The sequence below is a fragment of the Terrapene carolina genome, unplaced genomic scaffold (genome assembly GCF_002925995.2).
Source record: "Terrapene carolina triunguis isolate 2854851 unplaced genomic scaffold, T_m_triunguis-2.0 Scaffold250, whole genome shotgun sequence".
Taxonomy (NCBI): domain Eukaryota; kingdom Metazoa; phylum Chordata; order Testudines; family Emydidae; genus Terrapene; species Terrapene triunguis.
The window spans coordinates 1806502-1831892 of record NW_020664601.1 but is presented as its reverse complement, the minus strand read 5'-3'; the positions used below and the strand labels follow the sequence as shown (position 1 = coordinate 1831892).

Here is a 25391-nt window from a genome sequence, read left to right as displayed (position 1 = left end):
TGAGCGACGTAAGTGATACCAACAAAAGTGCTAATATAGACATAGCCTAAGTCAGGGGTAGGCAACCTATGGCACACGTGCCGAAGGCGGCACGCGAGCTGATTTTCAGTGGCACTTGCACTGCCCGGGTCCTGGCCACCGGTCCGGGGGACTCTGCATTTTAATTTAATTTTAAATGAAGCTTCTTAAACATTTTAAAAACCTTTATTTACTTTACATACAACAATAGTTTAGTTATATATTGTAGACTTTTAGAAAGAAACCTTCTAAAAACGTTAAAATTTATTACTGGCACGCGAAACCTTAAATTAGAGTGAATAAATGAAGACTCGGCACACCACTTCTGAAAGGTTGCCGATCCCTGGCCTAAGTTATGGCTGTGTGAAAGACTTTTATACAAACAGGAGAAACCATCTAAGACCTGGATCCTTTAAGTGCCTTCTAAATATGCTCTAGTGCTTACAGTTGAATATGGGGTGAACAGCAGCAGTGCATCACCAGAGTCCATCACGGGCAGCTGGGCTACAGCTTCCTTTGAGGAGGGCATGATTGTCAGACATCTGACCTCTGGCCTATTGTGTATATATCATTTTTATAAGTGGTCGAGCTGTGTGTGTTTGAAAACATGATTTAAAATGAAACTTTGAACCATTGTTTCCATCAGAAATGTCAAACACTTATTGGGTAGCATTCCCCCAGTATTTTCTGATATGGAGGTGTCAAGTTTTCTTACCCTGTTTCAAAACCTCCACTGCTGTGGATCAAGTGGCTGTTGCAAATGATCAAAAATAAATAAGGATTTCTGTGATGGCTTCTGCCAGGGCTCCTGGTTCGAGTCATATGAAATCTGTTTTGTTTCTTTCTGTACCCTGAGTGCTGCCAGAAAGTTATAAACCCCATGAGCATAATGCCAGTTGACATGATAATCACCATCACCTATGCTGGTTAAGTTTATAATTTTTAAGATTCATCTTTTAAAAAAAAAATGTAGGACTCATAGTATTTACAAGCTCCATAGACCAACTCAGATTGTAAACTGTTTTGGGGTGAGAAACTTTTTTGGATTACTTATGTCTGTAAAGTACTTCACACACTTATGGTACCATATGGTAATGTAGAAGTAATAATGCCTTTCAGCATTAATCAGCACAGTTGCTGATACTCTCTTGTCTCTTCAAAGACATGGTGCTTTGACATGCATAACTTCCAGTTGTGCATCCTGATCAGTGAAACTTTTGTTTGTATCAAAGTATAATTCCTTTAAATATTTCAAACTAGCAAGTACTCAATTGGTTTCTTGATTATTTTTTAAAGCTTATGGTTCTTGTAATTTGTTATAGTTTTACAATAATTCTTACCATTCCTGAGCACCTCTGAGATTTTGTCTTAAAACTCTGCTTTGAAAATGGCTTCTCATTTAGTTTTAATCTTTTTGTATATTTTGGTGTTTTGTTTCCACTAGGAATTGAAACTGAAATTATTGACCCACTTCTCCAAGCCTTTTGAAAAGTGACTAAATGCAACTGGGTCAGGCTGTCTGTGGGAATGAAGTGGCTGGGAGAATCCAAGAACATGGTGGTGAATGGCAGGAAAAATGGAGGCAAGTTGTCTAATGAACATCAGCAGAATGAGTCCAAGTTGCAGCACACTGGAAAGGAGAATCCAAAGACTAGCAAAAATGGAGTTGAGAGAAGATCAAGCAGATGTATGTACATGTTTGTGGGGTTGGGTTGTGATGTGAATCATAGTAGCATCTTGCTTACTGATTTGTTAGCTTTTTAATTGCTTATTCTGAAATCTTGAGATACATGGTTAGTTAACTGGGAAGGCTGTTAGCAGTAGAATATTTTTATTATACTTGTAATTCAGTCATGATTATTTCAGAAGTCAGTTTCTATTAAGTCCCATTGAAAAGTTAAATTCAAATGATTTAACTTTGATTTATTTTGAATTCAGTGGGAAAAAAATTGCATACAGCAAACATCCTTAATATGTGACGGCTAAGAACTAACATGGTTGCAGAGTGGACTTTAGATATATTCTAAAATAATAATTTGTCCACAAATCTTGTGGAACCAGTTGTGAAAGTTACATAAATATACATGCTTGTATAGGTAAACCCCAATTTTATTAGTCACACCTACGTCAGTAATCCATTGTAAAACTGAGGTTTCTTAAAAACGAATTTAAATTTTTATTATGGATTTCAAGTAGAGGATCGGATACAAATTTCAGGTAACACTGGTATTTGGAGTTTGGAAAATCAGGCTTTACTTTTATGTTGTTAATTTGAAATCTCTGAGGCAAATATTGCTGAATTTCATACTGGTAATGATTTTACGAGCACATATCCATGGCTTTAGGCACCCTTAACAGTATTTTAAAAATCAAATTACACTATCCATTCTGCGTAGCACTACTAACCAACAATAGCTAGGAAAAACAATCTTCCCTTTGTGTCCTCACTTTCCCCCTTCCTGACCACTCATTACTCTCCTAATTATCCTCTTTAGATGGGCCTTTTGCACGTCTGAAATGTTAACAGATTTGGGTTACTTCATTCTGGGTGAAATGGTACAAGTTCCAAGGTCAAGGAGAACATCCTACCAGCAATCCCCTTTCTTGCGGATCTTGGAGTACTGTTACAATAACCTTAAGTTCAGGTATACCACTATAAAAAGCATGCTTCCAAACTTAGCCCCAGCTTCATTGCTGAATGGTTTTGAGAGGGTTTTGTGAAGCACACTGCAACAATCTAATCTCTAGGCAAGGACGGTATGTGAGACTGTTTGCAAGGTCTGCATCTGAAAGAAACATCAGTTTCCTGGCCATATTTAAATAATAGGAGATCACCTAAACCAAATTCTAGGTCAGCCTAGGATTAGAGAAAGCTGCCTTTTCATCTGGTCTTTCGCCCTGTCCAAGAAAGATAGCATCCTAATTGTTTCATGGCCCCTTGCCACAGAGACCAAAGGAGATCAAATAAAACGAAAGAATGAGAACCTACATCATGAACTCACAGGGCAGAGATCACACTCATGGACCTCACTTCTTCCCCTCTCCCATTATACTTCCAATCAACAAAACAGGCTGCTGGAATCCCTGGTGATAGCAGAGTGGTCTCTCTTAAAGGGACTTACTTTTAGCTGGTGTCCCAGCTGATTGAGGGCATCCAAGCCAGAGCTGCACTAGTGCAGTGCCTCGCACTTCTTGTTGCTGCTGGTATCCTTGGTGGCATTGCCCTTTTAAAGGGAGGATACTGTAAGATTGAATAGTTTTCTATTTAAGTAACCCTGGTGTTTTTGCTTTTCGCAGGTAGTGGTGCTTCAGGATTTGAGGGCCAAAGTCGCTACGTGCCTTCCTCTGGAATGTCTGCCAAGGAGCTGTGTGAAAATGATGACCTAGCAACTAGTTTGGTTCTTGATCCCTATTTAGGTTTTCAGACACACAAAATGAATACTAGGTAACTTTATTTGCCTTTATTTACCTAGCAGAGAAATAATCATCCTAGTGATGTAGACAGTAAAGGGTAAATGAGGAATTTCTTGCATATCTGTAGAAATTTACAAAATGGTAATATCTGTTTTTATATTCTTGTTCTGTTGGGTAACTTTAGCCTTCAGAGTGGTGCTGCTCTGGTAAATGGGACTCAGAGCATGGTAGCAACATGTAGCTGCACCACTATAGTTGGTATTTCCATTAAACCCTGTTGTCAAGTTCCATTATTGAGCAGGAACTTAATAGCAAGTTTCTTAATCTAGGTAACAGTTACGTTAATCAGTTCAGAAGGGGTTATATTATTAGCCTTTTGAAATAATGTTTGGTGGTAAAAGTAAAATTTTTGTTACTTCAGGTGTTGGACTTCCTTCAGTCTCTGATTTATTAAAAGGTTTAGTGTGACCATTTAAATGTTGTTGGCACTAAGGCCAACAATCTCAAACAAGTGCATGCAAAATCCCACTAGAGGGATTCAGTTCAGATTGTCTGTATGCATGCCTATATACATGTACACACTTGGGACTTGCGCACCCAAGTCAGGCATATACATTTGTACTTAGACACACATCTTCCTGAAAACTTGAACCTAAAATTGGTGTGGATCGGTGTCTGGTTTTTGAGTGTTTAGTATTTCTGAAAAATAGGAATATAGATTATACACAGTCTGTAACATCTTGTTAAATTGTTGTCCGTGTATGGACTTTTATTGCAGTAGTTTAATTCTATATGCTTACCAAAAATACATATAATTGTGGGAGGAACTGTCTCTTATTTTGTGTTGGGCATTATAAACACAATGGGGCCTTGATCTCAGTTGGAGCCTTATTACAAATAAAAAATAATAAGAAGATAATTCAACCAGTTCATACTAATATTTCCTTGGATAAAGTTTTGTTTTGATTTATTGAAGATCCAAAATATTTGACTATTACGTTAGAATAATTTTTATCTACGCACGACTATTTATATACAATCCCATTAGTAGATCGTTGCTGTATTTTATTACGTCGAATAGGTCTTGGATGTAGAAAAACAGGTTGACCAATACAAATGATAAATTAATTCATGTTGTCATGCAATAAAATTAATGCACTACTAAGGCCTTACACATTAGGGTTACATTGGTGCAGTGGTGTGTTAACAAACACTTGAAATCTGCAGGCCCATTCTTAAAAGCTGCATTTTCAGAACTCAGCATCCATCCTTCTGCCATTCATTTAAGGAATGCTTTCATTCTTCAGGTGTATTTCAGGGTATTGGTTAGAATAGCATCTTGAGTCCACAATAAAACTGCCTATTTAGGTAAGTATTCTTAAGGTCCTTGTTACTGCAGTATTTGAGCATCTGCTGTAGTTGGCCCAGCTGATTACAGATGCTACTGCAATTAAAGGAGCCCTCTTTCTATTGCATGGGAAGTCAGATGAAGGAGATAGGTGTATACATGATTCTGTAGCTTCCTGTCAAGGCAATGATCAAGCAGAGAAATTATTTCTCCTTTCTTTGTTTTATGATTGACATGCCAACTTCATAAATGTGTAATGTTTTCTGGTTATAAGACTACATTTCTTCAGTTTTTTTGTTACTGATTTCAAACAAATGGCTGTGAAACAAGACTATCACCATGTATTTCTTCCTTTCTCAGGCTTGTAAAACAATGTTGCAGGCAGTGTGCAATTAGACTTTAAGGGTAATAGTTATTAAATTTGAAGCATTGTGGGAAACATTTTGGTGAAGCTTAAAGCTTCCATCAGAAACACATTTTCCCAATTCTGTTGAGAGAGTGTCTTATTGCAATGAATTAAAATAAAGGCATCAGCATAGTTCTTATTTAGCTTCTCTTGGTCACATCTGGTTATTGTCATGGCCAGACGGCTTGGATTTTGTTGCTTTTATCTAGTAAGGTGTTTTTCTTGCTTTGCATTATCTTATAAGGTAAAAAACTTCAGATGCAGAATGACTAGATAATTGTTCAGAGAATAAGAAACACTAGTACCAGGACATGCCGTGATAGTAGAAATTAAATTAGTTTCACAACTCTTAATTTTGGAACATCTTCAACTTCAGTGTTAAGAGGTCTTGCAAACATTACACCGTGTATATTGAAGTGTGTCTAAAACAAAACATCCAGTCATGGTAGAAAATGCACTTTTTTCCTTCAGGCAAGTTGAGAGGAGGCTGCTATGCAAATGGTTGTCACAAATATTCTACAGTAATCTTGAAGATGTTTGTATCTGTTGATTTGCATATGGTTACGAGGTTTGTATTTATGTAAACAACAGTCCAGCACAAGGCTGACTTAAGGTCAACGTTCTCTTACATCTCTGGAAGCCAAGATCTTATTTTCTGCTGCAACTGGATAAATATACAAATATCTTGTGTTGTATACAAATTTTCTCTGTGGGTCTGATTTAGCAGTTAAAGGTTCTTTAAGGATTTGTTATTTGCACAGAAATCATTAGGCAGGGCAAGACGAGACATCTTTAAAATTCTTAGTAAAACATTTAAATTAACATTTTCCTTTTCCTCTTTTTGCCCTCCCCCACCCACTGTTGACTGAGCTACTGCTGTCAAATAGAAAATAAGTGTGGTGAATTTTGTATTATATGTTGCTGGTGATTTTATTATTTTCTCTGAAACATTAGTGAAAGAATATGAAGTCTGAAATAATATGCCTGGATTTAGTTAGAAACTTTAATCACATTAATGCAGTATTCTCATGACCATGCCTCCTCAGAGCCCCACATGTGCCATGTGAATCACCAAATCCCTTTGAGCTATAGTTGGTTGGTGTTTTGAAGAGGAAATATTATAAGATAAAGGGGTGCTCTGGTAAGCATCCCACCAGACTCCTAGAATTTGGAGAAGTCACCTATACTGGGATCACAAGAAGAATAGAAGCAGGTGGACTGGTCATCTATGGCAAGATGGATCTATCTGACTAAAGCACCAGAAGTCAGTGCCCTTTGAATACTCCGATAGATGGGATATTGGAGACTCAAATTAAGTACCAAGCTCCTACTACTTCACCTTCAGGGTCTATCAAAATGGTTTAAGTGAGATTTTCTCTGTACCTCAGCGTTTCCTAGAGCTTTGCAAATAGGACCTTGATGCTATGAAAGCCATGTTTCTGGAGCAAGCTGGATCACAGTTCTTACTGAATCTTGAAACCAAGTGATTTGAACTTCTTGAAACCAAGAAAAACAGGTTTTTTTTCACTTTCTACTGCAACGCTATGTAAAAAGGAGCCTAGTTTTCTGTACTGGAGCGTCTGTGGAGCATTAAATGTCATCTTAGGCAGCTTCAGAGTTTAAATCTTACCTAGGCTTTTCTCCATATGGGTATTGTGCATCTTAGGGCTTTTAGGCCTTTGATCCTCTGCCTCCTGAGTTAGTGATTTCTCCAGGGAGTGATGATGAAACAGGTCATTTTCTTTGTAGAAGGCAGTCTTCTCTGGGTTCCCTTACCTTAGCCCTCACAATTAGTAGTTCTGCTTGATGATGTCAAATGCTTCTAAAAGAGAAACTGGAAGGCCAGTCCTGAGAGGTTATTTTTCTGCCACATCCTCTGACGAGGCTCTTACCCACTTCGTCCTTTCCTCTGAAGGGCCTGGTGTTACTGAGGACTTGATGGACTGATAGCTCTGGAGATCCATTTAGTGACTTTGCACAGAAATAACACATTATTTTAACATCTTGAATCTCCAAGAGAAAGTAGTCTTCTCTATCCATTAAAGTCTGCTGGAACTGGCTGAAGAGGTCTGCAACCAGTCTGTCTTGGCTGCCTTGGTTTCTAGGAAATCACGTGCTTTGGACCAAGAGCTAGGGAGGAATTTGAGCTAATCTCTCAATATTCTTCCACATGCTCACTTGTGGTTTTGGCTGCAAATGATAAATCGGAAGCTGGGAAAATGTCATCTACCCCGGGAAACAAAACATCCAGAAGTTAGGTATGCCTAATAGGTTATTTCTCTGCAGTCCTGATGCCAAGGCCTCTCGCTGCCAGGCTGTCATGCCCCTATGTAAGTCCTCATTATAGTTTAGGATGGCCTTTTAGGCCCAATTTATTCTAATGGATAAAAAAGGAGTTCCTCAAGGTCTTTGAGGACCAATAAGTCTATGTAGGCATTTGCTTAGGGTCCCTTTTGACATATCCAGTGAAGTTGTTTGGTTTTGACCATGCCAGTCTTTCTTGCGAAAGATCTTTCTGGCTGTGGAATTTTGAACTTTTGGCACAGGCTGAAGGCAAAATAATGGATTCACTCTTCTAAGGGACTGATGAGGCCTTAAAGAAACTGAAGGCCACCAGACCCACAGCCAGGTTTCTAAATTTGGATCATTTGGCTCCTAAAAGGTGCCTTCTGGTTCCAAATGTTGCAGTTTCAAGAGTACTCTTTTGGAGCTGCCTGGCACGGGGCCCAGACAGTCTTGGAAGTCTTTCCATCCCCGTTGGAGGAGGAAAAGCTTTCTCCTCTACCGCTGCAGCAGTATGCAATGCATCTAGGCAGTATCTGAGGATGCGACTCATAACCAGTTGTAAGACTTAGATTTTTTCACCCTTTCCCCTCTTTTACTCTTGTTTGGTAACTGTCCCTTTTTTTGTGGAGGTGGGCAAGCCATTTCTTCAGACTGAATCTTACACACGGTCAAACAGGGATGTACCTTTAGTTTGAAAACGTGCCAAAACCCAAGCTCTGTCCCGTACCCTTTTTAGACATCCTTCTCATACACTGCTGGAAGAAGTAGTGTTGACTCTCTGTTGAAAATGGGAACTCTGTAGATGTGGTGCCAAAACCTTTCTCCTGATATTTATCACTTTCCGAAAGACTTAGTAGCCTGCACCCTGTTCTGGCCACTTGCAGATTGAATAATACCTAAGAAAATCCAGATTCCACATGGTTTTGTTAGGGAGCATAATTCCTATCATCAACTCTCAGGACTAGTTCAGGGCCCGTAGCTTTCAAGATTCTCGTTTCCCTGTCTCGATAAGGAAGACATAAGAAGTACTTTAGATTCATGGCAGGCAACAAGCACTACTAGTATAAGGTGTTGAGCTTTGGGCTGGCAGCAACTCCTTGTGTATTCACCAAGTGCTTGATGGTGGTTGTAACTGACCTGCTTTGTTGAGACCTGCAGATGTATTTATTGCTTGTCTGGCTCATAGGAGCTCAGTTGTACAGCAGGGTAGCTCCTACCATGGGGCGGTTAGGGGGATTGCTTTCTCTCTCTATTTATCTGAAAGTAAATAAATCTTGGTCTCAACTTAGGCTCTAAGCTTTGTAGGGGATACAGTAGATTCTAACTTGATTATCTCAGAATATCAGAGATCTGATCTAGGCAGTAGACCCAGCTAAATCCAGCCCAGAATAGTTAATGGGATTTTTATTTGCAAATGTTCAGCCTGATGGTCACCTGCATGTTGTCACTTCTTTTGTGTTGCTGCAGATGTGATCCTTGCAAGGGTGATGGAATCTGTACAGAACAAGTGTTCTCAGCTTGATATCCTTCTCCCTCAGCAGACTCTTGATGGAGCACACTGCTAGAGAGTGTCTTGAAGGGGGTGCCCTTCTCTTAGCCTGCTATTGAGATAACTGTAGCCTTTAATCTGGGCTGTACTCTTCTGAACTAGAAAGGGTAGTGCTGTGTCACCTCTGAGTCAGGAGGCAATCAGTCTGTGAGAGTGGTGCATCTGAAACAAAGGGGGACACTCTGCTCTGCATCTGGCTAGCACAAACAATACCTCACTAGACAATCTGAGTTGGCATCGTACAGATCTGCATAAGAGATCACTCAGATTCTGGTGGTCGTCCAGATATGGGCTTCCTTGTTATATGCCAAGACAAGTGTCTGAAATGCTACTTGAGATCACAATGCATATCAGATGTTCTGCCTTTTGTAGTAAGAAAGAAGGCTCCTCTACTCCTTTTGGTTTTTTTCTTTTCCCCAAAATACTGGGGAAGGTTCAACAGGATCATTGATCTCAGGCATGTCAGGTTGGCCCTGTCCAGAAGTCATCTAGTCACTTCTCCAGAGTGAAGATTTTTTTGTCCCAGCTGAATGGTAGGGTAGCTCACCCAGACCTCAAGTGGTTTCACTTGGCAATATTCCTCATGGGTTTCTAGGTCAAGATGTCGTCTTCTTGATTGAGAAATCCAAGGTTTCCCTACTGGAGTCCAAAAAGCCATATGGTAGGAAGTGTTATGCTGCCAATTGAGCCAGTTTAAGAGGTTTGTCTGGGTCCAGTTATATTGGGCTTTCTCTTTGCTGTAAAGGCTATCTTTCACTATTTTTAGCTATGGCTAAGGTCTGCTTATGGTCCATGGTATTTTGTGAAACATTTTTTTTAAAGGGTCTTACAAACTAGTATCCTCCCATTGTGAAACCTAACTGATATGGGAGACTTGACTTTGGGGTTAATCAAACCTGTAGAAGGGCCCATTCATCTGGATTCTTGCTCACTATACTGCCTCTCACTGAAGGTATCATTTCCGGTGGCCTCTTCCTTGGCCATGAGCTTCATGAAGTTACAAGCCTTGGCAGTCAACCCACCTTCTACAGCAATGGTTCTCAAACTTTTGTACTGGTGACCCCTTTCACACAGCAAGCCTCTGAGTGCGACCCCCCCTTATAAATTAAAGACACATTTTTATATGTTTAATACCATTATAAATACTGGAGGCAAAGCGGGGTTTGGGGTGGAGGCTGACAGCTCGCAACCCCCCATGTAATAACCTTGTGACCCCTGGGGGGTCCTGACCCCCAGTTTGAGAACCTCTGTTCTACAGCATTCAACAAAGACAAGGCAGTTTTTAAGTCTCATCCCAAATTTTCACATTAATGGTATTAGACTGTCTTCTCAGTCTGTCGGTATTGCTGCCTATCTTTCCCAAAGCTCCATTTTGTTCCTGGGGAGGTGAGTCACATCCTGGATGCTGAGAGCTGTCATCTACCACTTTAGGCAGAACTAAGATATTTAGAAAGTGAAACAATTTTTGCCCATTGGAGAAAAAGCTAGAGGTCAGGTTTTCTAAATGGATAAGACTGCATTTAGTAATGTTATGAACTAGCTGATGGTCATTGCATCTGAAGATCTCCTGGATTTACAGGGCTAGGTAGCTGGCTTTCCAAATGGTATAGCTCCACAGCGAGCCCTTATCTGAAATCTGTAGGGCTGTTATGTGGACTTCACCTCACACCCACACATTCTCTCATCATTGCATAAAGAACACATCCTGATTTCAGGAGAGCATTGCTTCAGTTGTTTAACTTTGCAGAGCACCTCAGCCCCCACCTCCTAAAGGAATTCACTGCTTGTTAATGTTTCATACAGCAGGGTTCTATGGAGATAGCAGCATGGAGAAGCAAAGTGGATGGGCTACCAACAGTAAATCTTGTTCTATAAATTCATTGCCTCCACAGAGCCACACTGAATCTCCCCTCTACTTCAAAGCCCAACTCTAAATAAGGCTTCTATAAGTAGAGGAATTCCAGGAACCACTAGAGGGCTGGCATATTTATACCCTTGACTAGTGAAACCTAGAATGTGATGGAATTTGCCACATGCTCAAACTGCGAAGTCTTGCTAAATATGATTCTGTGGTCATGTAATTAAGCACACATTTCCTAAGTTGTGGCTCTGTTGCGGTAATGCATTGGAGAACATGTGTTTACAATTGGTAAGTAGCCCCTTTATAGAGCAGTTTACTGTTTCATTTCAAAGTTTATCTGCATTCTTGAGACCCAGATTCCTAGAAATATCTAGATACTGAAAGTTAACTTTGTTTCATTTTGAAAAACCACTGTGGTCTAAAATCTGTGCATTGTCCAATTTTTTGATTCTTTGGTTTTATCTTGCTAACAATAAGTTCCATGACTTTGTTTTTTTTTTTCTTCTGCAAGACGACATGGCTGTTTCGGATTTAACTAATTTGCTGCTGTCTAAGGTATCGGGTGTGTTGGGTAAAATGTTTCCCCAGGCTGTCCTATATAAGTGGTACATCACAACATTCAATTGAATTTCAGTGGAGTATAGCAACTTCAAAAGAACCTCCACACAGTAGCTGGACTGGAGTGCTAACAATAGAATGAAATGATAAACTGTATTTATGAAGTGGAGATGGAGGTTAGGAGGAAAAGCGGAATATCTTAGCCAAAACAGAAAACCATTTACTTGCTGCCCTGATCAATGAAATGATGTGGCTGAGGGTCTTTTTCTGCTTAAATTTTAGACACATTTAAAGATTGGACATATCAGTTTGAGTTTTAATTTTGCAATAGGTTTCTTGAACTGAAACTGACTAAATTATTGGGGTGTTTCCCCCTTGTTATCCATTGAAGATATAGTTTTTGTGTTGGCATACAGGTTAAGAAGCTGGTTTTTCTTAATGACGGCATTGAAGATTAAGTGCAGAAATAGACTTGATTTAAAAAAAAAAAAACAAAGTAGTACCACTGGCTTTTGTAAACTATAAAGTTTACAAATATTGTCTGTGTGAAGACCATGCAGTATATTACTTTTTATTTCATATGTATTTTAAAAGTAAATTAAAAAACATTTCCTGTTTGGTTATAATTGGAACTGAATTTTTTGTATTCATTGTGTGGCATTGTCTTCAATGCTCCAGAGCCTTACACTGTTTGTCCTTATATTCATGCTATAGTGCTACTGATGTAATATAAGATTCTGTTTTCACGTCCACCAAAGCAAACTATCTTCTGAATAAAGTGCCTGTCATTCAAGCAAAGACCTTTGGGATGCAATTTTTGGTAACCTCCAACATGTCTTTCTCTTCATTTTCCCTAGTCTAAGTTTAAGAAGCAGCTGTAGCATTTTATAACTTCCTCATTCACCGGTGCAGCATGTCAGATATGTGCACTATATGGAGCACCATTCTGTATCTCTTGCAGGATCATTTTACCCTTTTTGTTCAAACTCACTGCTCTCAGTGACTGAATTAATCAAGGTACTGTACTCCTGAATTTACCAGAACCTCTCCTTTAACTTCCTTTATAGGCAAGCATCTCACTGACCCTTGGCTTTATACCTTGGACTTTCAAGATTCTTTAAGTAACCCCGAGGTAAGAGAAACTTCAGAGAGAGAGAGAGCTTTGGTTCTCTGTAGCTGTTCTCTTGACAGCCTTACTTAATAAGGCCTTCTCAGTTATAAGGGCCAAACTGGGACAAGACAATCATCTAGCCAGATCTCATATTACAACAGCCTCAGCTATTGTGGGATCTCATTGATGAGAAAAAACTACTTACTATACAGGGTAATTTGAAATATTACTATTCTCCAGCTCATCAAAAGAGGAGAAATGACTTTCTTTAAAGATGTTATCAATGCAGAATTTTCATTCTTTAGCTCTCTTGGCTCCAGCATGAGTCATGCAGGAATCTCCTTAGCTCATGAGATTTTTGGCCCTTTGAGGCAGTTGTAGATTGTCTCAAGGGGACTGTCTTAATCAGCAGGCTTCAACATCATGTGCCTCAGAGGACCCAGAACATTCCATTTTGTTTTTTTCCCCTCTCCCCTGACTAAAGCTGGCAAAGGAGCTTATTGCAGGAGCTGCCCTAAAGTTCTAACCAGCACAGCTCTGGTTCGCCCTGCAGCCTCTATTTAGAAGCTGGGTATCTTTTTCTGTTTTCTGGCTTTGAGCTAGTCACTTATTTTATGGATCAGTAAAGTTTTCTCCTTTAGCTCACGTTTTTATGTATGTTCATTTAAGATTTTCTTTTTAGGTTCTTTTAAATTCAGATTGAGGCATTATTGGGGAATTCTCAATCGGCTATTTCCAATGGATGAAATCTGGGTTCTAGCAGAAAGTGCCATTGAGAGAGAGAGAGAGACAACACCTGAGGTGTGGAGTTCAGGCTCTTACTGATGCTGTTTGGACTACTGGCAGAAAGTGCTGGTTGAAAACTGTCATGTGACCCAGTGCTAAGTCAAAACACTACTTATGAAGACCCTTGGTTCCTCTCAAGTATGACGTTCTCAGGCTGTTTTAAGGAGGACTATACCTCTAGGATTCCTTGGCATATTTGAAGCAGCAGTACCTTGAGGCAAATCAGCACCTTAGGGTATGTGTGGAAGGACATCTTTGAGTGTGTTGGTGCCTTTCATCAGCACTTCGGAGTCCAGGACTCTTGGCAGTTTTCTCAACTTCTAGATGATGATGTTTACATCACCACGTTCTGACAGTACCTACGCAATTGGTCTGTGAACATTCTTGGGCCATAGGCTTTTACAGAATGTGTTTAGAAATTCCATCATGTTGGCACCATTGAAGTCAGTGCCGCATGCCATAATGTCATGCATTGTATGCAGTGCTGTTGTAGCCGTGTTGGTTTTTCCCTCTGACTGGAGCGATGTTAACAGGTCACTTCACCTTGAATGTTCCCTTGAAATATATGTTCACTCTGCTAAACAATCTGTTTCACCTTCTATTTAGCTGTGACGCTCTGAGTATATTTCCCAGACCTGAAGAAGAGCTCTGTGTAAGCTCAAAAGCTTGTCTCTCTCACCTACAGAAGTTGGTCCAATAAAAGATATTCTCTCACCCAGTTTATCTCTATAATATCATGGATTCATATTGCTGGAACCAGAATCCCTCAGTGTATCCGTGGGGATCATGACTGTGCACTGTTTACTATCATCTGAGTCTTATCAGCATCCTGAAAAGAAGCCGCCTTGATTCTCCATGTGCTTCGGGAGGCCTTGGATATAGCTTTTGAACCAGCAAATCTTTTGGAGTTTACCCAAATGTACAGGTTCTGTGCATTATGGTTTTACAGGCGTGCAGCACCTCAAAAGCCCTACTTCCATGTTCAGATTTTGGAGACTGTATGCACAGCATGACATTTCTCTGATCTGTTTCAGGATTTCTGTTTGTGGTGGTTTTTTTGCACTCATCCTTTTGGGAGGCTCTGAGTTTCAAGACCTTTGGATTCCTTAATGCACCCCTATTTAATTGAAGAACACTTTTTACAGACCTACTGGGGAAATTTCCTTGGCAAATCAAAATCCCAGGTTCTTACTTCAGTAGAACACTGTCTCTCTCTGCTACTTATGATCACAGAGGAGGTATGGGCATTTCACTACAATATAAATACTTGTCAGCACCCTAGATGAGGCTCCTAGTCTGCCTGTGGAGTCAGGATGTCATAGGGAATTTCAGATCTGTGGGGACCTCTTGGACTATAAAACATACTTGTTCTCCCTCTTGTTCCCATGGTTCCTGGAAGCTTGAGGTCTTTGTTTCCCTTTTTTGCATCCGGACCCAATATTTGGTGTCACTGTCTGTCTGCTATCCTTCCTTCCTTTCCTTGAGATCAGGTTAGAATAAGTTTTCTTGCCTTGGTTAGCAAGTGCCAGAGTTCTCTCTGTGCACACCAAGATGGAGTCTCTTATAAGACTCTCAGCACATACAGTGCTGGTCTCATTGGGTGGCATTATAATATTCAAAATCCAAACCCATCCCAGGAGGAAACAGATTCATCAAAGCCAAGTGAAATGCACACTCACTGACAGTTAATTACATTCAAGATACAGTTTTAAGTATGTGTGCTGTCCTCAAGCAGGGCTCCCTACTCCCAACATCTCAGAAGGAGGCTATAAAGAGATTTCGGCCATCTATGGTGACTTTTTAATTGCACATAGACTCCTTTTTAAATAGCTTCACTTGTTGGAATATAATTTCCTATACTTATCCTAGTTTAATTTGGCACTGTATGTTTGTCGGCCTATCATGAGACAACTATCTGATCTCGACACTTCTTCAAATTCAGTGTTAAAAGGCACCCTTTTATGTTTCAGACAGAACTGTTGAAGGCTTCTTTGATTAACTCTGTATTTGTGAGCTAAGGTGCCTTGTGTACAAGATCACTTTCCACATGGGAGTGACTTCAGCTCCTAGAATTAGTATGCTTCATACACTAGGGACTGGAGTACTTGTGGCACCTTAGAGACTAACAAATTTATTAGAGCATAAGCTTTCGTGGGCTACAACCCACTTCTTCGGATGCATATAGAGTGAAGTTTCACTCTATATGCATCCGAAGACGTGGGTTGTAGCCCACGAAAGCTTATGCTCTAATAAATTTGTTAGTCTCTAAGGTGCCACAAGTACTCCTGTTCTTTTTGCGGATACAGACTAACACGGCTGCAACTCTGAAACCTGACACTAGGGACTGACTCACCTTATAGCAGATTTTACAGTAAAGGGTGCTGCTATGGATTCATACAACATTTCCTAGCCCAGATGGGTTGTTTTATTTTTGTGAGACTTCCCGTGTGGTGTGTTTGTTTTGTTTAACTTTTCCCCAACACCTGCATGCTCAACCCAAAAAAGTGGCCCTTCTCCAAGCCCTTAACTTAAGACTCTCTGGGGGGTTCTTGGAGCAGATGAAAAGCCTTGGAAATGCAATCAGTTTTCTGTTTTTTACCTCTTATTTCCTCAGTAATGCTGTCGCTAGAGCAACATGTTAAAAGACTGACTGCCTGGCAAGCTGTCTTGTGTCTTGAAGACAGTATTTTAATTGATAATCAGTCCTAAACAGAACACTTCCCATTGCCTACTATAGGAAGATTTTTAGTCCTGGGCATAGGATCATGTGGTTGCTTTACATATATCCATACATTTTCAAGTATTTTTTTATCGGATTTGATCTTGAGGATGGAACTACAACTTCATTCTGTTTTTTGTAGTATGAAGAGCCCCAACTCTTTGCTTATAGGGCTTGCCTTTTTTTTTTTTTTTTTTTTTTTTTTTTTTTTTTTTTTTTTTTTTTTAAATATGTTCCCAATTACAACAAATCAGACTTCATTGTGGCTTTTTTATAGTCACATTCTCACTTACTGATTGGATTTTTCCTTGTTTGCTTTGCCTATTATAGTATTTAATTATGTCATGAGTATTGGGACTTCCCTCAAACTACTTACTCCCCAAAAGTGAAAATCTTACATTGATGGTATCTTCAGAGAAGGGAAAATTATGCTGCTTCTCTAAATATATTATGCAGGCTTCTCACTCACCTAGCCACCCGCTTCCCCTCTGAATTTGAGTTTTTAAATATTGAGAGGATGTCTTGTGCATTTGCCCTATGGGCACTCTTTCCTCCATTTCCTATCTGGTTGACTTCTTTGGTATTATTTGATATATATTTATTTTTTAAAAAGCATATGAGTAAATGAATTGTTTGGCTTTATCAATTTGGAGTTTAGGGGACTACTTGCTTCCTTTTCTTAAAAGGAACTGGCTGGAATGTTCTGGAGCCTCCAGGGCATCGAAGCATAATTAGTAGGGCAGTGTCCTTGAACTGGTCTATAAGTGCCTCAGAGGACCAAAAATCTTAAGAACTGGGGGATTTTCCCTCATAACTCATGTTGGAGACCTAAGACTGAGACTCCTGCATGATATCATCTTCATAGAAACAGAATTTTAAGGTAAGTACTCATGATTTTCCCTTCTATCTGTAGTCCTCAATTCTACAGATGCCTCTTGTGAGGGGAACTATGTTTTTGATTTAAATAACCATAAAGGTGCTGAAGCCGTTTAGTCAGCTCAACAATAAAAGTTGAGGACTAATTCACGGGGAAAACCAGATAAGATACTGCCATATCCATTGCAACCAAAGGTGTACGCAAACTGTTGCTGTACAGTGTTTCATGTAATGTGATTGCTAGGGGTACTTCCTAGTTTTGGTCAAGTAAGCGTAGTTCACTGCTTACTGAGGAAATTGATCAGACAATGGAAAGATGAAGCAGAAAACAAGAAAGAAGTCCTACTCTAACATTAGAGGCTGTTTCAATTTAGGATCCTCCGTTTGGAATGGTTTGATGCTTGTATCTGAGAAGCTCAGTTAAGTATGGTTATTAAATCCAGGTGTAGTCCCTTTTTTTTGCATCTTGGGAGTACTGGAAGGAATTTTCCTTTGAACATCTTCTGTGTGAGATGTGTATTGAGGGCGAATTTCCTAGTGTACAAAATGAGCAAAAGCATATCCTCAGTAGTCTGATTACATCGTTCTTCCAAGTTGAGGTCTCTCTTCAGAGCTTGTTCAAGAGACAGCTGCCCCCCCCCCCCCCCAGTTTGGAGATATTCCTTGTATGAGAGGTCCATTTCAAGATTTTTGGCACAATAAACCAAAAATGGCATAATTTGATTTTTTTTGTAGGAGAACATCTGTGTTTACCTAAATCTTGCCACCTTATCAGACTTCATCCCAACCATTACAAAGCTAGTCAGTCTGATCTGTCTCCTCTTACAAAAGGTCATTTGCCAAGTTCTCTGCTCAGTGAGAATCCCTGGGGCTTTAGATCTTTTGGATACTACAAAAAGATCAGTATGTTTCAAGAGGGCACAAAATGGAGACCCAGTGAAAAGCACACTAGTATAAAAGAACCATGAGGGTTTGGTTGTTTCCAGTACCAGCAGAAGTGCCATTACTAACATGAAGTCTTCCTCTTCTGCCTTCCACTTGTATCAAGGACACAAGAATGGTGGTTGGGTTTTTTTTTTTTTTTCCTGAGGCAGAAAGTGATTCAAGCTATCATTTGTTTGATTTTGATTTAACTTCTTTCATTAATTGTACCGTAGAGGAGAGCATCTTGATGTCTTCTGTTCTGAGGCAAGTAACAAACGGGAAGTAAAGCATACTTGGAGAATACATGATTGGCAGCATTTCATTTTTATTTATTTATTTATTTATTTGACACAAATGAAGTGTGCAAGTAATTCAGTGACCCACCTCAAAGAATTAATGGGATGTTATGGTCTCACCTAGTCTTGTTGATGTTTTAACCCAAATTAGCTCCAAGAGTTTTCTCAGAGTACATTTTTTTTCTTGTTTGACGTGAAATATGCCTTTTGAGTGGTAACTAAACCAAAAATAAGTATAGTAGGTCCCCATTGAAGACTCTGAAACAACCGTGAGCCTCAAATAAGATATCTGTGTCCTCTAGCTGGCCTATAGGGAAAGTCCTCTGCCCCATAGGGGTATGGTTCAGTCAACAGTTGTTAATAGATTACTTATGCAACAGAGATGTCTTATATAAATAAATAGATATTTAGAGGCAAAATACCTGCAAAATAATTTTTTTCTTGTGGCCTGTGTGGGAACAGTCCCCTGACATATACCAGGTACTCAAATTTGGGCTGCATGGCATATTGGTTGTCAGAAATCACTTACAGAGACTGCATGAACTTTGATGTTTTCTACTTGCTACTAAGGATAACATTTGCATTGCTTGGACATTTACAGTCCCAGCCTCCTGTAGCCAATACAGAGGAAAATGCCTTTTCTATCACCAGGAATTTCTCTTTGGCAGTGGTTCCTAAACCTGTTCCGCCACTTGTGCAGGGAAAGCCCCTGGCGGGCCGGCCCGGGTTGTTTACCTGCCGCGTCCGCAGGTTCAGCCGATCGCAGCTCCCACTGGCTACGGTTTGCTGCTCCAGGCCAATGGGAGCTGCTGGAAGTGACGCGGGCTGGCTGCCGCTTCCAGTAGCTCCCATTGGCCTGGAGCAGCGAACCGTAGCCAGTGGGAGCCGCGATCGGCCGAACCTGCGGACGCGGCAGGTAAACAACCCGGCCCGGCCTGCCAGGGGCTTTCCCTGCACAAGCGGCGGAACAAGTTTGGGAACCACTGCTCTTTGGTGTATGCCTTTCTTTTTCTTATAATCCTCAATATTTAGGGAGAAAGCTATCCTAGTTTCCTGTTTAACATTGGTTTTCGGATTCAGTGTGTTAGTGATTTGGCTAATCAGTTTCCTTTATTCCCTTTCTTTGGAAAGACTTTTTCTCTCAGGGTGGACACGCCATAGCTTAGGTCAAAGTAAAATCTTGAAAATCGTTGGAGTGGGATACTTTTTTAATAGGTTTTTATATATATTTATTCTTCATGTGGGTGCAAGTGTAGTCATAAAGCCATAGAAATGTGCATTATTGCTTTCTAAAAAAAGGGATGGATAAAGGGCTGGATACCATTAGGTACAGAATTCACCACTTAGTAGCAAAATAAGGTGTAGGATTTATAGTGGGCTTTATAGAGTCAATATACTACATATTTTCTTTAGGCAACAGTTAACACTAAGTTTGGGTTAAGGCAATCTCCATCCTCAAACCAAGCATTGAAGTAATTGTGTTCTTCCATTTGTGCCTGTAGAATAACTGATTGTATTTCTTGTGTTAACTTCCGTTCACATCCCATTACTCTTAGTGGTAGATCTGGAGATGGAGAAAGAGGGATGAAATTATACAATAACAAACCAAAATCCTAGGTAGTTCTCCTGGTGTTAATATTATGGGGGGGGAAGGGTTATGGTGGTTGGTTGGTTTTGTTGGATTTTTTTGCATTTGTTTTGTTTGGTAGCAAGGGAAGGGATATGAAAGCATTAAAATCATATTTCCTGTTTGGTCATTGCTCCCTGAATGACCGATGATAACCTATCTTTTTTCGTTACAGGATCTAAATTTCCTCAGCCAGATCTACTGTATAGTTAGGAAACTATAATTTTCTCCAGATTAAACATTTGTTAAAGTTCCCATTCAGCTGCTTCAGAGCTCTGGGAATGAGGGACCTAACCATGACTACATGATATGTAGCCCCCTTGATGCTAAGAGTTGAATAATCCTTGTGCAAAATTTCTTGTCAGCAATGGAATGAGATATGTGAAAGGATTAAATAAGGATGAATAACAGTTGATTTAGAGTGGTTTTATTTTTATTTCAGGTTTCGACCTATAAAAGGAAGGCAGGAAGAGTTGAAAGAGGTGATTGAACGTTTTAAGAAAGATGAGCACTTAGAAAAAGCCTTCAAGTCCTTGACGTCAGGTGACTGGGCCCGGCACTATTTTCTTAACAAGAACAAAATGCAGGAAAGGTTGTTCAAGGAACATGTAGGTTTATTTATAATTGTTTTCAGATTACTTATATGTATTTCACATGCTTTCGTAGCCTTTTAAGGAGTATTTTGAATATTACTCAAGTGAGAGAACAGGAGAAGTAAAGAAAAATAAAGCCACTGTGTAGCCTTACCTTTCTACCCATTTTCATCTTTTAGATTTTTAAAACCCAAACTTCAAAAAAGTAAAGTAAAATAAGATTATCTAATGAACTTGCCCAGAAATAAAAGTACATATGAATTTCCTTTTGCTGCCATCACACATAGGCAGACATACCACTCTAGATGTCAAGCTTTTCCTGCTGTGTGTGGTCTCCTTTTGTAATTGGGTCTGTCAAAGGCCATCATTTTGTTTTCTCCCCCCATTTAAGTCAGACATTCCTGCTCCTAATGGAGGACTGTCAAGGGAGAGAAAATGCTTCCAATGTGGTTGTACATGACTCTTTTCATTGCAAGTTCTAAGATTGCCCCTCTTACTTCATCGTGAACTGATAGGGGGTTCTTCTTCATAGAATAGAATATCATGGTTGGAAGGGACCTCAGGAGGTCATCTAGTCCAACCCCCTGCTCAAAGCAGGACCAATCCCCAGACAGATTTTTGCCCCAGATCCCTAAATGGCCCCCTCATGGATTGAACTCACTCTTCTTGGTTTTAAAGGTTTGGTTTTTTTCCTGTTCTGAGACAGATTGTGTTAACACAATCTTTGTTTGGCAGCCTCCTGCTTCAAGTGCTACTCAGACATATCTGCTTATATTCTTTCAGACTTCCCGCCCTGAATTTCCTCAAGCCTCTGCTGGTGAAGATCAATTTCCCAGCACTTCAGCTTAGTCTAGTGATAATGTAATAATGCAGCCCTTGCCCTGCCTTCCTTACAACCAGGTTGGGCATAGCTGATCAGATTCCAAAGACGCAAGAACGGTGCTTCCCTCTCCTCCCCTTGCTTAGGCAGATAGAGAATCAGTGACTGGTCCTCACCCTGAAGAGGTATTTCAGGAAGTTAAAGCCCCCAGGTCTCATGGCCAGAGGTCTTTTCATTCCTTTTCTGGAGGCCCGGAGTTTTATCCTAAAGTCCTATAATTGGTTAGACAAGACCATTTTGGGAGTTCCTGGTGTTGTTCCCTTCTTCACATTCTCTGGAGGATTTCCACCTGTATCCTCTTGCAAATCAAATTGCAGAATACAAAGAGGTAGGGCAAACAATTGAATGTCTCTTTCTTGGAAAAAGAAGCCATTGCTGCCTCTTGAGAAATTTCAGATCTTCCAGTTCTCATTGGACACCTCATTGTGACAGATGTCTGCCTAAACTAGATTAGGGAGACTAAGGAAGCCAAGGAGGAGAAAGCTCTGACCAAAGAGAGGGAAATATTTTTGAGTTAAAACCAAAAAGATGGAATTGTTTCCTGTCCTCAAAATCTGGCAAAAATAGTAAAGCATGGAAGGAGCCATATTACAAATTCTCCTTTCCCAGAGTGTCTGACAAGCTATATATACAAGCTTCCTTTGGATAAAACTGACAAATAGAACATCTCCCATAGAACTGACCCAGCAATCAAAAAATCCAGTAGCTAGTCTTCTCGTCCTCTTGTGGGTAGTATCTCTATCTGGCCTGTTGACCAAAAAGCTGGACTCTACCTTAAAGAAACAACGAGGCTGTTCTCAAAGGCTAAACATAGCTGTCTGTTCCCCTTAAGAACTAAGGAGTTTTCACTCCCATAAGAAGTTCCTAATAAAAATTGAACTTTATCCTTCCAATTTGTCTTTGTTGCAGCCTGAGGTACTCCTGTATATTTAATTAAGACACTAAAGTGTGTGGAGGGTATTTGTGTATCTACAAATCTTTCAAACTCGGGTGGATTAAATAAATAAACCTCTCTATGGTAATATGTGCAGTTAAAATCTGTAATCCAGAATGTCCACAAACTAAAGGAAACAAATACTGTAAAGGGACATTTTTGACTCATAAGATACAGAAGTTTTCATTACTTTTTTTTGTGTGCACTTAATACAGCAGTACTCTGTCTTCTTTGTCATTCCCTTTCAGGTATTTATTTATTTACGAATGTTTGCAACTGACAGCGGATTTGAGATATTGCCTTGCAATCGATATTCTTCAGAGCAGAATGGAGCCAAAATTGTTGCAACAAAAGAGTGGTAAGCATTGTAACTGTAAATCAAGTCATTGTTTCTATCCCCATTTAAAAAAATTAAATGTAAAACCTATGTAAATACAATAAAAGAGTTGGAGTTAAAACTACAGCATGGAAATTTAAGTTTGCAGTTTTTCAGAGCTTGCAAGTTCTTTAAACCAATCACCACACAATAAATTAATCACACGTACTTGTGATGCATCAAAGTGTAAACATTGTAGATTTAATGTTTTGTGTTGCCACATGTTCTATACACAATTTTGAAATAATCCTATCCTGTCAAAATTAATTTAATAAAAAAAAAAAAAAAAAAAAAAAAGCATTAGTCCTCAGTGAGGAACATGCCCATGTCAAGATTCAGACATAGCCAGATTTGCTGTAGCTGTGTCAGAAAAAAATGAGGTAGCATTTTTTTACAATTGGAAAAATGAGCTGCTCCTTTGAGGGATGCCTTCTGCATATTCCAGTTTGTAAGACAAGCATGCCTTGTATATGCAGGCTCCTTTTGGGAGATATTTTTAATTATTTAGTTTAGTCAGGTTTTTTGTTGTTGTGTTTTTTAAATTAAAAGTTGTTTTAGCACCTCTGCCATTGCAGGTATCGTCCAGACCTGCAAAGGCAGGAGGACTACCTCAAACCCCTGTTACGGTGGGAGAAGCTCTTTGGACCCAACACTGGTACAGGGTATTCAGCACTGTCTACGTTGAGTGGCTACTCCGATTCAGAGATCTTGTTTCCAGAGTGGCTCTGTGCCTGGCATAGGTGGATTTAAATTTCCCAGATTCATTTGGGTCAACAGAATCTGGTTGAAGAGCATCTGGAACTGTCCACTCCAAAGAACAGCTTGCTAGTAGAGACTCTGTGCCCAACAGTGGGGTATCAAAGTCCCTGGTTTCTGTCTAGGTTGGTAGAGTTCATTGCCATGGAGTATGTCCAGTATGTCTACATTGAGAAGCCTCTAATAACTGAAGACTGATTGGCAGAATGGCTGTATATCATGCATAAGGGTATCAGGATTTTCTGTATCTACTGGTTTTATAGATGAGTGCTAGATAACACCATCATCTTCAAGGTCCTGGTCAACTGAGTCTTTTTTCAGAGCTCTAGCACTGGCAATTTCAAGGAGCATCTTGACTCTAAAGACCCTCTCACCATAGAGGGCAAAGGTAGCATCTGAATCCCTGTCTCACATGAGTTAGTGAAGAGCTTCTCTCTACTGAGTCCTGTTAAGCAGGCATGAGACTCCAATTCAGCATCCAGCAAGCTACATTCCCTCTCCAGAGGGAAAAATGGAAGAATCAAGAGAGACAGAGTGCCAGTAAGGTTCCTCACTCCCACTTAATATCAACAAAGTTGGGGAGGACAGGGCACCAACTTTCAGTCTATCTCCCATTAACTTTTCAGTGCAGAATAGGCAGACAAGCGTAGATGAAGCCTTAGGGTATGTCTACACTACGAAATTAGGTCAAATTTATAGAAGCCGGTTTTATAGATATCGGTTTTATACAGTCGATTGTGTGTGTCCCCACATAAAATGCTCTAAGTGCATGAAGCCGGCGGACCGTGTCCACAGTACCGAGGCTAGCGTCGACTTCCGGAGCGTTGCACTGTGGGTAGCTATCCCACAGTTCCCGCAGTCTCCGCCGCCCGTTGGAATTCTGGGTTGAGATCCCAATGCCTGATGATGCAAAACAGTGTCGCAGGGGGTTCTGGGTACATGCCGTCAGGCCCCTCCCCCTCCGTCAGAGCAATGGCAGACAATCGATTCACGCCTTTTTATCTGGGTTACCTGTGCAGACAACATACCACGGCAAGCATGGAGCCAGCTCAGCTCACCGTCACCATATGTCATCTGGGTGCCGGCAGACGTGGTACTGCATTGCTACACAGCAGCAGCTAATTGCCTTTTGGCAGTAGACAGTGCAGTATGACTGGTAGCCTTCATCGGCTATCTGGGTGCTGGCAGATGTGGGGCTGCATTGCTACACAGCAGCAGCCCCTTGCCTTTTGGCAGTAGATGGTGGTGTATTAAGATTGATATCCGTCATCGTCGTACTCCAGTTCAATCAGAGGCACCTGGGCAGACATGCTTTGTCTCCTGGAGACTCAGTCCTGCCGGCAGTCCGATTGAACCGTCTTGACGATGATGGCTAGCAGTCGTAGTACAGTATCTTCTGCCAAACACCCAGAAGATGCCGAGGGCTATCAGTCATGCTGCACCATCTGCTGCCAGTTTAAGATGTAAAAAATAGATGTATTCATTTGCTTCCCCCTCCCTCCGTGAAATCAACGGCCTGCTAAACCCAGGGTTTTGAGTTCAATCTTTGGGGGGGCCATTCTGTGTGACAGTTGTTTGTGTTTCTCCCTGATGCACAGCCACCTTTGTTGATTTTAATTCCCTGTACCTGTACGCCATGTCGTCAGTTGCCCCTCCCTCCCTCCGTCAGTTTTGCGCCTTTTATCAGACCAGACGCCATAGCACTGGGATCATGGAGCCCGCTCAGATCACCGCGGCAATTATGAGCACTATGAACACCACGCGCATTGTCCTGGAGTATATGCAGAGCCAGGACATGCCAAAGCAAAACCAAGACCAGCCAATGAAGCGATTGCAGCGCGGCGACGAGAGTGATGAGGAAATTGACATGGACACAGCCCTCACACAAGATACGGGCCCCAGCAATGTGCAAATCATGGTGTTACTGGGGCAGGTTCATGCCATGGAACGCCGATTCTGGGCCCGGGAAACCAGCACAGACTGGTGGGACCGCATCGTGTTGCAGGTCTGGGACGATTCCCAGTGGCTGCGAAACTTTCGCATGCGTAAGGGCACTTTCATGGAACTTTGTGA

General features: G+C 40.6%; 1 protein-coding gene across 2 annotated transcripts in view; it reads left to right on the top strand.

The window, feature by feature from the left end:
• KMT5B (lysine methyltransferase 5B) overlaps window positions 1–25391 on the top strand; it is a 54898-nt gene that overhangs the window by 12854 nt on the left and 16653 nt on the right. The window contains exons 2-5 of one of the 2 annotated variants that reach the window (XM_024209517.2): window positions 1463–1600; window positions 3316–3463; window positions 20222–20387; window positions 22435–22544. In XM_024209517.2, the coding sequence (XP_024065285.1) occupies window positions 1546–1600; window positions 3316–3463; window positions 20222–20387; window positions 22435–22544 (479 nt within the window). In that variant the 5' untranslated portion in view covers window positions 1463–1545. Of the gene's footprint in view, window positions 1–1462; window positions 1706–3315; window positions 3464–20221; window positions 20388–22434; window positions 22545–25391 lie in introns of both variants that reach the window. The other variant, XM_024209516.2, reaches the window with a different exon arrangement.